The sequence below is a fragment of the Tachysurus fulvidraco genome, chromosome 9 (assembly GCF_022655615.1).
Source record: "Tachysurus fulvidraco isolate hzauxx_2018 chromosome 9, HZAU_PFXX_2.0, whole genome shotgun sequence".
Taxonomy (NCBI): Eukaryota; Metazoa; Chordata; class Actinopteri; order Siluriformes; family Bagridae; genus Tachysurus; species Tachysurus fulvidraco.
Genome location: NC_062526.1, coordinates 5,664,797 through 5,681,377, shown reverse-complemented (window position 1 = coordinate 5,681,377; position 16,581 = coordinate 5,664,797). Strand labels below are relative to the sequence as shown.

Sequence of the window (16,581 nt, the reverse complement as noted above, 5' to 3'; positions counted from 1 at the left end):
AGTGTTGAAAAATCATTATGAGACAAATCATTTTGGGCTGTAGGACCCAAATCTAGTCTTGAGATTTCTGATTAGACAATGATTTGTCTTAGACTGAATATAATCTTGGCCTTAAACAGAAATCTATAAAATAAATGTTTGTTTTGGCTTTTCAGTTTGCATGCCTGAATGTTGTCTAATTGGTGCAATGAACAAATAAAATCAATTAGTTGAAGTAAAGGCTTGGCCTCAAAAGGGATCTATTGGTATTTAGTGTCTTGACTATGTCTCACTATCTTTTGTAATCAACATTAACTTCAAGACTCTTACCTTAGCTTGATCTGACTCAGTCCTGTTACCTGTTTTAGGGTTTTTTTACACCTGGTCACTTCATGCGTTTTTTGTGATCGGATAGCTATCCGATCATAAAAAGACCAGGTGTACTGTAAATGCCCTCCGAAACGGTTTTGAGACGGATATAAATCCGATGGTTCAAACCCCTTCAGGAGGTGGTCTGGGACGCATTTCAGATGAAACTGGACAGGTGTAAATGAATGTGGTTGTTAAAGCCACATACGTCAGCGCTATACTCCTCCCAAACGGAAGTACGTCGCTTGCAGGTGACTCGCAAGTCATGCATCGCGCCAGAAACAAATATGTTTTCCCACCAGCGCTGACTCTGATCTTTCACCCAGGTGTCTCGTTTTGGACTTAAAATACTCTGATGCCGCCAGTGAAAATGCAGCAAACAGTAAATGCTGTTTTTTGTAGCAACCGCACACACCAAGCATATTCCATTTCAATAACCCCAGAAATGAGGTAAAATATATTTGCATATTGGGCGGGAGTAGAAAGATCGGATTGATATCCGATTCGCCAAGACGCATTTATGTGGCCTAATGTAAATGGAACAGTTTTAAAAAATCAGATAGCTATCGGATCAGAGAAAACACATGAAGTGACCAGGTGAAAAAAGGTCCTTAGACTAGACATTAGCATTCTTATTTACAGTCCTATTGGTCATACAAAGATTCCTCCGTTACTTTCCTTCTCACTTAATATATTGTTCCATTTTTCATTCATTCCTCCAATCACCCTTCCCCCAGACCTTATTTCTTGCTTTGTCTATTTACTGTCATCCCTCCGACCTCCTTTCTTCCATCCTTTCTTCCTGTTAACCTTCTTTTTTCATCCCTCACATTTTCCCTGCTCATTTGCTCATTCATTCTGTCCAAGGACTATAGATAACTCTTTTAACAAAAGATAATGATCATGTGTCAATCAACTCATGGAGGAAATGTGTGGGGGATATTGAATGTTTTGCAAGTCCAAACTGAAGAATTTAGAAGAGCTTTGAAGGCTTTGAATGGATGTTTAATTATAGAAAGAAGCTTCAATCACAGGAAGAGGTACTGGGCTGTTATTGTTTACAGGGGAAGGTTTTTTTTTTGCTCAAAGCATACTGTGTAAAAGTACATAGTACAAAACAACACTCCCTGTATAACTCATCACTCCGTGTATAACTCATCATTCTCTGTATAACTCATCACTCCCTGTATAACTCATCACTCCCTGTATAACTCATCACTCCCTGTATAAGTAATCACTTACTGTATAATACAACACTCCCTGTATAACTCATCACTCCGTGTATAACTCATCATTCTCTGTATAACTCATCACTCCCTGTATAACTCATCACTCCCTGTATAACTCATCACTCCCTGTATAAGTAATCACTTACTGTATAATACAACACTCCCTGTATAACTCATCACTCCGTGTATAACTCATCATTCTCTGTATAACTCATCACTCCCTGTATAACTCATCACTCCCTGTATAACTCATCACTCCCTGTATAAGTAATCACTTACTGTATAATACAACACTCCCTGTATAACTCATCACTCCGTGTATAACTCATCACTCCCTGTATAACTCATCACTCCCTGTACAACTCATGCAGTAGCTGCAGTGAGTGATCCGTAACGCAAGCATCGATTAACTGTTACGAAAATGCTGCCATTTTAAATCTAGACACTGTGTGTTCAGTATCATTTCTTATTGGTGTTATTACTACTATTGCAGCAATGTTTACTGATCTGTCATAGCTCTAGTTGTAAAAGAACGGAGCGTGCGCGCACGCACACGCACACACATACACGCCGGCGCGTGCGCGCACACGGAGAGCATGATGCTGGCAGCGCGGTACTTGACTACCGGAGCTCCAGGTTGCGCATTATTTCACTTATCTTTGGACACGAGAACGCACAGAGCCATGAAGCTCAGCTCAGAGTGAGGAACTAGCCGGATATCTCACCAATCCAGTCGGAGAACTACACAGGACGAGGCGGACGTGCGCCTTCATCCTGAGGACCTTTCTCCATCTTTTGGTATATAAACATTTCTCAGTCTTCTTGTACTGCGGACTAGTGGAATGAGCTGCTTTTGTTCCGCTGTTGCTTCCAGTGCAGTATGGGAACTGCCGTGTCCAAAAGAAAGAATTTAAGGAACGATGCCATTTCTTCCGTCGCCGCAAAAGTTAGGTGAGTAAAAGAGCCGCTGCGCAAATCTCAGGACAGGTCAGTCCTTAACCAGATACTGATGTGTGTGTGCGCGTGTGTGCGTGCGTGCGTGTGTGTGTGTGTTTATCATCTTCATGCAAACAAATTCCTTAGTGCAGCCCTTATATATATATATATATATATATATATATATATATATATATATATATATATATATATATATATATATATATATATATATATATATAATTTGAACTAAAGTGTGAGGTTTGTAGTGTAATGATCCTCTTGTCTTTAACAACATCATTGCATCTCATGGCAGTTTTTTTTCTGCAGGTGATTTGTATATTTTAAATATAATAACTTTTAACAAGAATTAAGGATTTAGATTAAATATCTCTAAAATACACTGAGGTGATAATGTAATATAAAGGTCTGCTTTCTTAGTGCATCAGTGTTTCTTTATTTGGTCTTGATCTTTATTGTAATGTAAAGGCCAAATAAATAATGAATTAATGAATGTCTAGATTATATATAAATCTTATCCTAAATTAATTCCTAAATTCTGCAAAAGTTGCAAGCTGTATATGGTGCATAAACCTCTGCAATAATATGTTGAATATTCTAGTCACATTTCAGCAGATGTTTCTCAAGCTCCACAAACACTACTTTTTACAAGTCCTTTCTTCTTCTTCTTCTTCTTCTTCTTCTTCTTCTTCTTCTTCTTCTTCTTCTTCTTTTTCTTCTTCTTCTTCTTATTATTATTGATTTAAATGTTTATTTATTTACTTTTAAGTCTACATTTGAAAAATCAATAGGTGAAAATATATTAAATGTGTTAAATTATAAATTAAATAAATATGTGAAAATGAAAAAAAAGAAAGAAAGAAAAATCTATGCACATGTGGTCCATCAAAGGTCCACCATATGGTATATGGTGTTTAAAAGCTGTGTATATTTTATCATTAGGGCTCCATCAATATGAATAAAATGAATAAGTTCCAGACAAAAAAATCTCTCTTAGGGAGAAGAACAACTTCTGTACTTCCTAACAGGACTGTATGTATATCTTCATCCACACTGACTATCAGAAGCTCTTTTACACCTTTCAGGATGGTGCAAATAAAGACTACATCCTTTCATTCACACCACAGACTTTAGATAGGGTTCAGATCAAGAGATTTAGATTGGCCAGTGCTAATCCATTGATATATATTCCTGTGTAAATCTGGGTGAGGCAGTTATCTTGGGGAAGTTCTTTATTTATGGCAATGCTTACTGACAAATATATATAAATATATTTATATTATATATATTATATATATATATTTTATATTTATATTATATTATATTATATTATATTATATTATATTATATTATATTATATAAATATATATTATATATATATTTATATATTTATATAGAAATAAATATAAATAGATTTAATATTTATATACAAATAAATATAAATAAATATAATAAATATATTTCTATATAAATTGTTGCAGTTTATTTATTTATTTACATTTTATTTAATTTAATAATTATTATTATTATTATTATTTTTTAATCTCTGTGTGTATTTTGCAAGTTTTTAATGTGTTTGACCTCATGTTTAGTCAGCAATAAATTGTCTGGATACTGACTGCAATAAAACATTTCCTATGGAAGGAAATATGTATGTGTTCTGTAATATTGCTTAATGGTGCCAATACTTTTTCCATCCTTCCTTTTATGAGAACAATATATTCAATAACTTTTGCTATGATGACTATGAAGATGTGACGTGACTTTTTTTTATAAACGTGCGGATAGGAATTTTAGTTTAGCCACCAGTTATGTTTCATGACATCTACTCTGTGGCTACAAAGTATTTAACTCATGACAACTGCTTTAAATTTAGCGAGACACCGAGCGAAATCAACCGAATTAAACGAATGTAGCAACAATAACATAAGAATGGAGATGATTAATATTACTCCACTTCAAGCTATGATGCATACAGACACACCAGATGCAATATGATTATAGCATTAGTAGGAATTCTCAAAGCAATTAGACTTTTTCATCAGTTCCTGCCAAAGAATTAGCCAGAGACCATATATTAATTGTCATTACTGCTATATATTAAATCTTGTGCTGAAGTGGTTACAACTTTGTGATTACATGACCACGATATTTTAATTGTGCAGCCAAGAGATGTGTAGACCTGTGATGTGTGACCTACAAATATTAACTTGTGGTCCTGATATAGTAATCCATGGCCATGTCTTTCTTATTAAAAATAACCACTATGTCACCTCAGAGGCTCCACACTAAGCCAATTACCAACCCGTTTTTTTTTTCAATTTAGACATCTCCTGTGATTTTCTTTTGCTCGACCTGAGAGATTACTGAACCAAGTTGACCTCAAACGGGTAATAAAATAACTACTTCTCTTTCAGTCTTCTTTCTTTCCATTCTATAGAATAAATCGACGCCTTACTTAATCTTATTAAGTGGCCATAGAGTCTCGCAAAGAAGTCACCATAAAAGGTTATAGACAAACATAAACAAGCGACTGAGGCATGTCTAATCTCACACAGACAGCAGGGGCTCAGGCTTGGCTTTCTCTTATGATCGAATTGGGAGTCAGATTATCTCCTTAATCCATCTTAATACCGTTTCTTTTCTTTTCAGAGGCTCTCTTTCCTCCCAGTCTCTCTGTCTATGAGAATGGCAGCTTAACTTCTCTGGCACTGATGCCATCTTTGAGTCATACATATCACTCAGCTTTCTTCAGATATCTCCGTGCTGGCACAATGTGTACTGCAAAAAAACCTTTCGAATTTAAGTCATTAAAATAGAAAGAAATTAGATGCAATCAACAGACATGATGCTATTGAGAAAAGATGACTTCTTTTTTATCAGATTAGAAGATTTCTAAAATACATTTTAATGGATAGACAAGTTTAAAAAGCATAAGCAAAGTAGAGAAAGATATAGATTAAAAAAGTGTAAAACATGGTGGTGGTAGTTTCGCTGAATTTGCAGACTCAGCAATTAGCAGTCTTATATGAGCAATAGAATAAAGATGCTTTTCTCATAATCAAGCCAAGCTTCTGTTGTAGAGTTATATGAAAAATCATAGAAATGTCAATGGACAGTTTCTTCCCTTTGTACACCAACCAGCAAGATCATTTCATTCATTCATTCATTTTCTACCGCTTATCCGAACTTCTCATTTCAATCATCACAAATTTAAAATACAGAAATATATGACGATATAATCATCAACAAGAAAAACCCATAATAAATTTGTAATATTGTATCTGTTTTTAACATCTGTGTCATGTAAGTGCTGTTTAAAATGTTCCTATAGATCTATGAATTTATTTGAATTAAGAACAACAGCACCACCAGTGGTCATAAGTGGTCATGCAGCAACGGGTAAAGCACATCCTAGATTTTATATGCGTTAGGGTTCATTTATTTAAGCTTCCTTCACTTAATATGTCCAAAACAATTCGTCAGCAACGATGGACAGGCACACAGTGTCACACCAGAATCTTTATCCAACAATCCAGTAAAGCCACTGCTCAGAACACATCTTAGACCATAAACTTGACCGCCCCTGACTACAATCCGAAGTGCAATTCTCCACTGACACATTCACATTCACAGTCAGCCAACTCGTGATCATGCACAGCTGTTTCCATTCCCATGCCACCCTATATATACATGAACTCTCGCAAAGACTCTTTGTGCACTTTCAGCTGACTTCCCAACCCTTGTGTTGTATATCTCATTATTCTGGTTTTTGATCTTACCTTTTTGTTTAAATTCTGGGTTTTTGATTTGCTCATCTAACACTTACATGATAATGGTTTTTTGCTTCACATTTCGAAAGTGTTCACTCAGTGCCATTGGTAATTACTGTAAAAAATGACCTGCAATTGCATCCGTCTTTATTAAAATATTACATAATTATTACATTGCAACTTTTCCAATCATCGATTTTTCAAAACGCTTTTGGAGGAGAAACTAGATTAAGTAAACATTGTCCAGTCACACACATAGAAACAAATGATAGAGCTGTAGAATTGGTTTAGTTTGAATGAAAGAGCTTTGTTTAGGGAAGTGGTATTGCATGATAATAGACTATAAAAAAAAACAAAATATGACCCCATAACTCCATGTTTTAACACCGATCTATCATTGCATGCAATGGTTTCATAATAATAACATAATTTTTTCAACTTCCATTCAACAAGATATTTGGTAGAATTTATAATGTATAATTTGGGACATTTTTTAAAAAAATTCAAGCATTTGGCCCAGAGAAGTTATCACTGTGTCAGATAGCAGTTATTAATTTGTTCACGTACTCATTTACTGAACCAGAGCTGCTTAAGTTATTAGACTACATTGCTCTATTGCTCCTTTACAGCACCGCAGTAATTCACTGACTTACACAATTACACTAATTATAAGCTGCCAGTCTTTTATTCATCCTCTCGCTCTAATTCATTCTCTTGGCTGGGCTTCGTCAGAATCGTCTTCGTGAGCAGCGTGATGTAGCGCATGACACCAGTCAGTAGCGTGTCTGTCTTCGTGTCACAATGCAGAGGCAGACAGTACAAGAGGAAGAATGTTGTTTATTAGTGAATGTGTAGCATGGAGTCCTTATTGTGTTTTCAAACCTGGACATATATTTAGAAAGTTGAGTTTATGACTATGATCCCATGTAGCCCATGTAGAACTTAAAAAAAATACTTTACTGAAAAAAACCTACAATTTTAATATCTAAGAAAACTTGCATTTAAGCAAATGTCCAGCAACTATAAAGAGTTTGTAGCATATATAAAATGAACAAAAACACATAATTAAATTGGTTAACTAGCATCAATTCATATAGTTATGAAGTGCCTTGTAAATTGTTATTAATATATTCCAGGAAATTGTATTTACTTTATGTATGAGATTTGTGTAACAGGGATGCTTGGATAACAGTGAAATCACTGTAATATGCTAAAAATTCAGATGAAGCATTTTTGTGTTGAACATGTGACTGATTCCAAAAATTTCCCAGCAGTAAAAGTGTTCAGGAGCTCATTATGAGTGAATCTAATTGAGCTAAAATGTCATTTTTACCTTATTTTTTAACCTGTAATGGACGACAAAAAGGGAATGATGTGTTAAGTTCTCAAGAAAGATTGTTGATTATATTAGTAACATTTATAAAATTTCAATTCAAATTTATTTGTATAACAATGGAAATTGTCTCAAAGCAGTTTTACAGAATATAATAAAAAAAATTATACAAAGATTAATATGATACAATAATTCAAGATTAATATTAGACTCATTTAAATGTGTTTGTATTTACATATATATATATATATATATATATATATATATATATATATATATATATATATATATATATATACATATATATATACAATTATTATTGTTTGTATTTATATATATATATATATATATATATATATATATATATATATATATATATATATATATATATATATATTATTAATATAACTTTGCATATAACTACAATGTAAAATGTTTTGTCTTTCTTACTCTTGTACTAGTACTAGTTTTTCCACCCATATTTCAACCACGGAACAATCATATCTCTAATTCGTCTCTCTCAGCTGATGATGTAATGTCATGGAATGGTAAGTTATTGTTATCACTGTGTAACAGATTTAATATGGATGCTACACTGCTGACCTGTGGGAACATGGCTTTCTGAAAAGAAAGCCTTTTTTTTGTAATGTAGAAAGAGAATCAATTAGAGATGATTGGTGTTGTAATTACTTGACCTTAGGTAATGCGTTAAAAAGGGGCTGATTATCATTTTGGCAAAAAAAAAAAAAAATGTTTGAGTTGTCTGAGTAAGTAAACACAAAAGAGAACATTTGTGTCTGTTACAGGACATGCGATGACAAGCGCACCCTCTGAGAGCTCATTTAACATTAATCCAGATGATCTAGAGATATGATTATGAATCCTTCATTCTGTCATTCATGAAGTGATGAAATATAACTGACTGACTTTTAACAGGATACTGTACGAACATTAGCTCGTACACGAGAACACTGCATGATACTCCGCTAGACAAAGAGGAAAACAGCAACCTGGCTTACTGTTACTGTAGAGATACACCACTAATGGTGAGTTTGTGCTTGGCTCCTCATTTATACTCAAGTGGTTAAAACATTTCACTCGTTCGATAGCGGTTTAGTGAGAACGGAGCACAAGCAGCTGAGATGAGTGATGCATCTTAAATGAAATAACAGTAAACATTGGAAAATGGACTTTTCTCGGTTGTTTGTAACTGAATTTCGGTTTGTACAGTTTGTTCTGTCATAATAAATTTCAGTAATTCCACTTCACAGTTTTTAGCTTTTGAACATTGCACCCACTTTTTTTTTTTTGCATAGCAAACAAACTCATATCACACTTGATTTTTAGATTTTTCATGGTTATTTATTTATTTATTTATTTATTTATTTATTTATTTATTTATTTATTTATTTTTGGTTTATGATAAATTGCTTTCCAGTTAATGGAAAGGGTTTTTGAGGGCTATAATGAGCATCACGTAATCATGTACGTGTCAGAGTATTGGTACAAGTAGCACATTTGCAAGCTGAATCTTTTGTTGTGGTTATATCACCCCTTCGTTTGGGGTGTAACACGGTACTGTCTTTTTGTCTGTACAGTATCTCTGCCTGTTTAGTGCCTCAAACATCCTTACCTGTATCTGTGTTCGGATTCGAGTTGGGATTTAAACCTGTAATTGGCCGGTGCTGTCAGCACAGCGTGTGAAATTCATGAGCGCAGCTACATCCCTCGAGTTGTTATTTTAATCTGCATGCTCCCAAAATATAAATAAATACATAGCCTAAAGAGGCGTTCACACATACGGCGACTCATGGAGACAAAGCAACAGGAGATCATTCAGCTGGCGATTTCCTGCGACATGAGCGACAGCCTAGCGTTAGAGACTAGATGTGGGTGTGTCCAGGGATGTGACAAAGTTAAGAAATGTTTAACTTCATGCAAACATGGAGTGCAATTGGAGTGAAGATGGTAGAGAGCATGCGATCTATGTAAAGAGCACAACACCGGTTCTGCTGCATCTCGTATGATTTGATGCAGATATATGCTGAAGAATTTTAGATACAAACACCAGAACACTCAGACTCAAAACACTGATGCTAAATACAAAGTCAAAAATGGACCAGATCTCTCTTACATCAAAGCTCTTATCACTACTCGGTCCTTCAGATATACCAGCACTGCTCGACTGTTCCCATCATCTCTCAGGTGAAGATGTAGATACTGTATACAGCAAGACTCTTCTGTATTCTGGCACCGAGGTGGTGGAATGAACTTCCTCTAGATGTACGAACAGCTGAGTCATTGGTTATCTTTAAACGATGGGTGAAGACCCAGCTCTTCCTGAAACACTAAGACTAGCACTTCTTTTCCATGTTTGTTTTATGTGTATATTAAAAAAACCTGAAGAGAGTTTTAGGTTGATGGGTTCATAAGTCTGTAACCTAATGAACCAGTCTTAATGTACTCTTCAATAGAGTCTTAAACATACTTTTGTACGTCGCTCTGGATAAGACCGTCTGCCGAATACCATAAATGTAAATCTAAATGAACATAGCATAAGTTAAATCACTGCTACTCAGACCAGGCAGTTACTAAAGATGAAGGATTGAACCCAGATGATTCTTGGTGCATCAGACTTCATGTTTGAGCACTCTGTTATTATTCTCAACACTAAATGTGAATCTAAATGTGGCCTTAAGTGCCATGCCAAGCTGATGTTGAAATAAGAAAGAAAAAAAAAGCTGGATGTACAGTAATTATTCTAATTAAAGGATGAAGCCGGATTGTTCTTGTTCAGCTCAGATGAAGCTTGTAATTACGGTTGTGTCTCGTTGTCATTGTGTAAAGCACAAGGTCAGGATTTGATGTTATTATTGTAATAGTTACTCCCTCTTAATGCTATGGTGTTTGTCTATATCTGTAAGTCCCTATGTGCCTTATGTACCAGTGTTAAATGGAATAGGACTTAATTATCTTTTTTTTTTTAGAGAAAGCTATGTTTATATATGTCACTGAAGCACCTTTTTTTCTTCTTCCTGAACTTTTTGTTTGGACACAGCTTTAACTCCACCCCCCACTCATCAGTTTCACCCATGTTGTATGAAGTTTGTTTTAGAGTCATTTTAAAAAAAAGGTGCATTTATTTCTTTTGTCCGTTTCGTCATCTCGACCTCAATTCTGATTGGTCAGAAGGATCTGGTTGTTTTTGTGTAACAGCAGCTCTGACAGTAGCAGTAGCATGGTTCAGGTTTGTGTTGATGTCTTATTAAAATATATTATGAACTCTATAGTAACAACACACATTGTTCCAGTGTCAGTGCTTTATAATCAATGGATAATAGTAAAGTCGTAACCTTAATTACCCACCTAACAACCTAGCCGATAACAAGAGCTAACTTATTTCATGTTTGTTCTACAGCATTATAGATAAAATGTGACGCGTCGTCTTGTAATTGTAATCTTTGAAAAACTTTGTATACTGTGGTATAAAAGGAAAAAAACACTTTTATTGGTTTTAATGTGCTGTTATTGGAAGATAATTCTCTTTGGGGTGGGAATATTAACTAAGCATTGTATTGTTTATTATTTTACCATAACAGCCAGCATGACAAAGTTACCCTTATTAACATACAGTATTATATTTTCAGAAATTTAGCAATTAAATTCAATAGGCTTAATTATTAAATTAAAGGGGCAGTGGTGGCTCAACTGGTTAAGGCTCTGGGTTGCTGATCGGAGTTTCGGGGTTCGAGGCCTAGCACAGCCAAGCTGCCACTGCTGGGCCCTTGAGCAAGGCCTCAACCCTCTCTGAGCCAGGGGCGCTGTATCATAGCTGCCCCTGCAGTCTGACCCCAATCTCCTCAGTTGGGGTATGTGAAGAAAAGTATTCCACTGTGCTGTAATGTATACGTGGTGATAATAAAGGCTTTCATGCCCTTATTCTGTTCTGTTAAAAAATGTACTACAGAATGTTTACCAAAAAACATGTGACTGTTTTAGGATCTTGTTCTGTAATCATCAGTACAAGATTTTTTTACTTTATGTCCTAAAAAGAAACAGGTCATCATGAGAGAATCTGTCTACCTCTATTAATTTACTAAATTATTTATTTCATATTGATTATGATGAGAAATGTGCATGTATCCAGCGTGACTCAGCACCCGGGTCTCAATATAATCTTACAGATATTACACTCTCACAAATGCAATATCGTACGATGAGAGTGTGGGAGAGAAATGAAGAGGGAACACAGAGCAAGAGAGTGAGGGACGGAGAGAAAGAGTGAAGTGGGAGGCTATATGGACAGCAGATCAAGAGAGCCAAGCAGCCAAATTGGTGTTTACCAGTTCAGTTGGCCCTGACGCTCAATTACACCGGCTAGGAGACTGAGAGTGGCGTGAGTGTGTGAGGAGGTGGAGAAGAGAAGAAAAAGAGGTCATGTCATGTGTAGATGCTCAGTGTACGGCAGAGCTGGGGTGCTCAGAGCAAACACACTGATTTGAAGAGAATTAACTCGAAGCTTGCAGGCTACTGATGCAAGAAATGCAAGACAAAATCTGTCCATGCGTCCATGTGCAGTATTTGTGCAGTCTGTGTGATTTGTGTGATATGTGTGATTGAACCATATCCATTTTTCTGCATATTTTCAATCAAAGCTATTTTGGTGCTGGACCAAATTCAACCAGGAGCATACATCAGTCCCAGAATTCATTCTCATTTACTTACTCACTTCAGCTTTTACTGGATCCTTCTCTGGATCTCGTCTTCCTTTTCTTACTTTCTACACTCAGCTCGTTTTTTTTTATTACGTCAGTCCTTCCTTCGTTACATTTCTGCCTCTATTACATGACTGCAAACATGATGCAAGATGCTCCCAGCCTTCTACACACAAGAGCATAAGCTGAAGAGAAAGTGTGTGTGTGCGTGTGTGTGTGTATATATATATAAAGTACGGTGCATTCTGCCTTTTCACATTATGTTTTATTAATGTTTTTATTCATTCGTTCTGCTGGAGTGGCTTTTTTTGTCTTCTCAAAAGTCAGGATCCTTTGGAGATCCACTATTAATGCAAGGTAATTGCTTTTGTCCTGTTATTATGCAGCGAGCGTGAGTTTAGTACAATGCCACAGTATGAGAGGACCAGCCAAGAGAATAATTGCCTCTGAAAGGTTGCAGACTTTATTATTTAAAATTAGAGTCAGCGATTTTGCCAAGTTTGTTGTATCAGTGGTAATTTTGATTCATCCCAGTGATTCGAATCTTTTGATTCAGTTCGCCAAATAATTTGTTTGGGTGATTCGTTCACTGATATGAACCGTTCGTTCTCTTCTTGAACCGTTCATGAACAAGTAGCTTCAGTTCACACTTAACCACATGTCCCAGCTTGTACAGAATCAGTACTGGTCTAGTTCAGACTTGACACCATGCCTCATCCAATAAAGACGTGGATTCGGTCGATATGTCCATCCAATGACACGCTCATTTACAGCCAGTACTCTAATGCAGTCTTCGGCCAAAGCAGCCACATGTTTTACACTGTGGCATGACTTACAGTAAGTGAACAAAAAATATGAGTCTGCAGATGAAAGTAAACAAGAATGATTCCCGTAAAAGCTTCGTTCAAAGGCAATGATTCTTTCACAAACGAAACCTAACTAGTTTATTGAAGCTAAAGGTTTTTCTCCTTGAAATCCAAACCTATGCTGTTTGTATTAAATGTTATGTATAAAGCCACTCCCTTAGTACTCATCCCTGTGCACTATGTGGCTGCCAGATATTGCAGAATTATGTACGTATATCAATAGACATCACTATTGATAGTTATCTACACCGTGTTCTGATGAGATTTGTGCTTGTGGTCATATACGTCTGAAATCCGACGTTTTTAGTATTTTAGTAAGATGTATTTTAGTATTTAACGTATTTAGTATTTTAGTAATATGTATTTAAACTAATTACTTCATTTACAAATGAACTCACTGCATTCAAACAGTAACTTCCAGTGTTACTTTTTTTTATTTGTTTAATGACTAAAATGTTTTGCCGCATTCAAAAATTGTGCTTTTTTAAATATCACTAATAATCTAAAGGTTGTAAATGTGAACTTCGGTAAGTGCGTCACCTATTCAATCTGTTTTAAATGAATTTAAATGGGTTTACTCTTTAATTTCCACGTGGATGATCTCCATCTGTCTGTAACAGGGTCACGTCTGTCTTGTGTGTAATCTCGCAGGAAAGATTGAGACCTTGCCAACTCGTCAATCAACCGGAGGGGCATTTATACACAGAAGTATATATAGTTTCCTGTGTAGGCTTTTTCACTTTGAGCCATACTTCTGTCTCTATTAATTGAGTGTCGGTTGTTATTTAGGAAGTTGGAAGTAGAAATTCTGGAAACTCTGATTAGCTTCAAATGAAGCTGTCTCTTATGATATATGCAAATGAATATGTCATTTGCATGGGTTCTATTTTAGAAGTTAAAAGATAAGCAAGAGAAATACACTACATTGCTCATTGGAGACTCGTTTATAGCTGCTGTAACAAGTGAAAACATGAACTAACTACTCTCATAGATGTTACAATTAATGTACAGTATCTATATATGGATAAAAATGTTGATGTCTGAGACTGGGACTATGCCCTGTTCGAGCACTTGGGGGCACCGGCAGGTGTTTTGTTGTTTATTGTTATGTGATTATGTCTTGTATGAGTTCACCATTTTCCCATTAATCCTAATGTGGTTTGTTATTTATTTCCTTCCGAATTTTTTGTCGAGTCGTTGTTCACAACATGCGCTATGTTTGCCGTCGTGTGCAGTCGAGTTTATGTGTTGTTTCCATGTCTCAAGTAACCTTGATTTTGTCTTAGTTATGTCCTGCTTTATTTTAAGTCATCTTTTGTTATGTTTTCGTCTAATAAACCATGATTTGTCTTTATCTGTTAAATCTCTGCCACACCATCGCCGACGTGACATATGACATCATTCTGTAATAAATTCAGACTGACATTCTGTTATTGGAAAATACGTTGATTACTTATAATGGAACTATAAATGGATAAAAAGCACTGTGATATAAGCCGAAGAAAATAGTTCAGGACATTGCGGTTATGGGAAAACAGGTGGGAACAGTATACAGTGCTCACATCACAGCACACCAGGGTAGATTTTTATGTAATTGCACGTCATGGATTTGCATCATATTAGTAAAAAAACATAGGTAATTTATTCTACCACTGAGATTTGTGAAGACAATTTTATGACATTTATGACTGTGAAGTGTTGACTCATTATTTTGGATTGCACCTTTAATGTCTAATCTACATAAGTCCAACACTCACCTTTAAGTCGTGTATAGGATGTTCTCAGAGTACAAATTGTCTGCTGTGATGATTCAGATGTTTCTCAGAAAACTAATCTGAAGAACTCAAAGATGAAGCGATGTGTCAGGGAATGGACATGACTAGGCTTGTTTTTCTCTTACACACAGCTACACTTACGATTTGTTCACACTTATTTTTTCAAAAATGTGACACAGTTTTACAGAGTGTAGTGAGGGACGGAAGAATGGAGGGAGGTCGAGCGAGTGAGCGAGTGAGGGAGTGGGTGAGTGTTGCATGCACGTGCAGGCTGCCATTTAATTATTGAGTGTGTAGTCATTCCACCGACATTTCCATTTCCCTGTGTTCCCAGATAGTGCCTAGATTGCACAATTGTCCCTAAAGTAATTGTGTGTGTGTGTGTGGTTAGAATAAAGAGTGTATATGTGTGTTGTTTTAGTGTGTTTGTGTGTCTATGTGTTTACAATAGAGAGCATAAGGAAGGTCAGGGCTGAGTCTTTGCACATCTGTAGGAGTACAATTATATATATGTGTGTGTGTGTCTGTGTGTATAGAATGGAGAGTGTGTGTAGTGTCAGAGTGTGTGTGGTGTGTTAGTTTAAAATGGAGAGCATAGGGAAGGTCAGGGCTGAGTCTTTGCACATCTGTACGATTACATTTATGTGTGTGTGTGTGTGTGTGTGTGTGTGTGTGTGTGTGTGTGTGTGTGTGTGTGTGTGTATGGTGTGAGTGTGTGTTTAAAATGGAGAGCATAAGGAATGCCAGGGCTGAGTCTTTGCACATCTGTAAATGTTTGCATGTGTAAGCATGTGCAGGAGTATGTTTGTGCGTGTGCGTGTGCGTGTGTGTGTGTGTGTGTGTGTGTGTGTGTGTGTGTGTGTGTGTGTGTATGGAGCTGTGCCTACAGGAAAAGCATGTGTGTGTGGGAAGATATTAGCATTAGCGCTGGATGGTCTGTGAGAGAGAAGCTGAGAGGGACAGATTGTTCCAAAGCAGTGCATGAAAGCAATTAAAGCAGTTCTGAGACATTTTGAAGACAATAGAACAAAAACACAAGATCTATTTAAAGTTGTTGAAAAGCTATAATAAAAAAAATCTGATGAGTTCCAAATATACATCAGTGATCATGTATTTCTCCTGTGGTTTGACCAGGTCACTGGGGTGAATGCTGCGAATGGATGTGGGAGTGAACAGATAAAATATTGTTTTTTAGATATGATACGGTTCAGCAGATTTATTATGATCTGCATCGAGTTTTTTGAGAAGCATAAAAACACACACAGCCATATGCAGGTTATATTACTTGTGCCTGTCATCCATCATAATATAACCTAAAATGCACCAAAGCAATACACGGCACATTAATCAGTAACACGGGCTGCAGCGCTTCCTTTGGCAGGAACAGAAACATCATATCTCTATGTAGTTCCTGTTCAGTGAAAGGACACTGGAAAACTGCTCAGATGAAATGCAAGGACACGCTAATGAAATGAACCTTGCAGAATGGGTTTCTAAAATTCTCGCTTGTGCCTGAATTTCTTTAAGAACATGCCGCTTTCAATGCTGGATCTTCCTGGTCCATTAATTCAGCATATACTTGTTT

At 36.0% G+C, this 16,581-nt stretch overlaps 1 protein-coding gene across 3 annotated transcripts in view; it reads left to right on the top strand.

Moving 5' to 3' along the window:
- Window positions 1-1,962: 1,962 nt before the first annotated feature.
- nsmfb (NMDA receptor synaptonuclear signaling and neuronal migration factor b) overlaps window positions 1,963-16,581 on the top strand; it is a 51,831-nt gene continuing 37,212 nt past the window's right edge. For all 3 annotated transcript variants that reach the window (XM_027162707.2, XM_027162708.2, XM_027162705.2), the window contains exon 1: window positions 1,963-2,528. In XM_027162707.2, coding sequence (XP_027018508.1) covers window positions 2,498-2,528 — 31 coding nt within the window. In that variant the 5' untranslated portion in view covers window positions 1,963-2,497. The remainder of the gene's footprint in view (window positions 2,529-16,581) is intronic.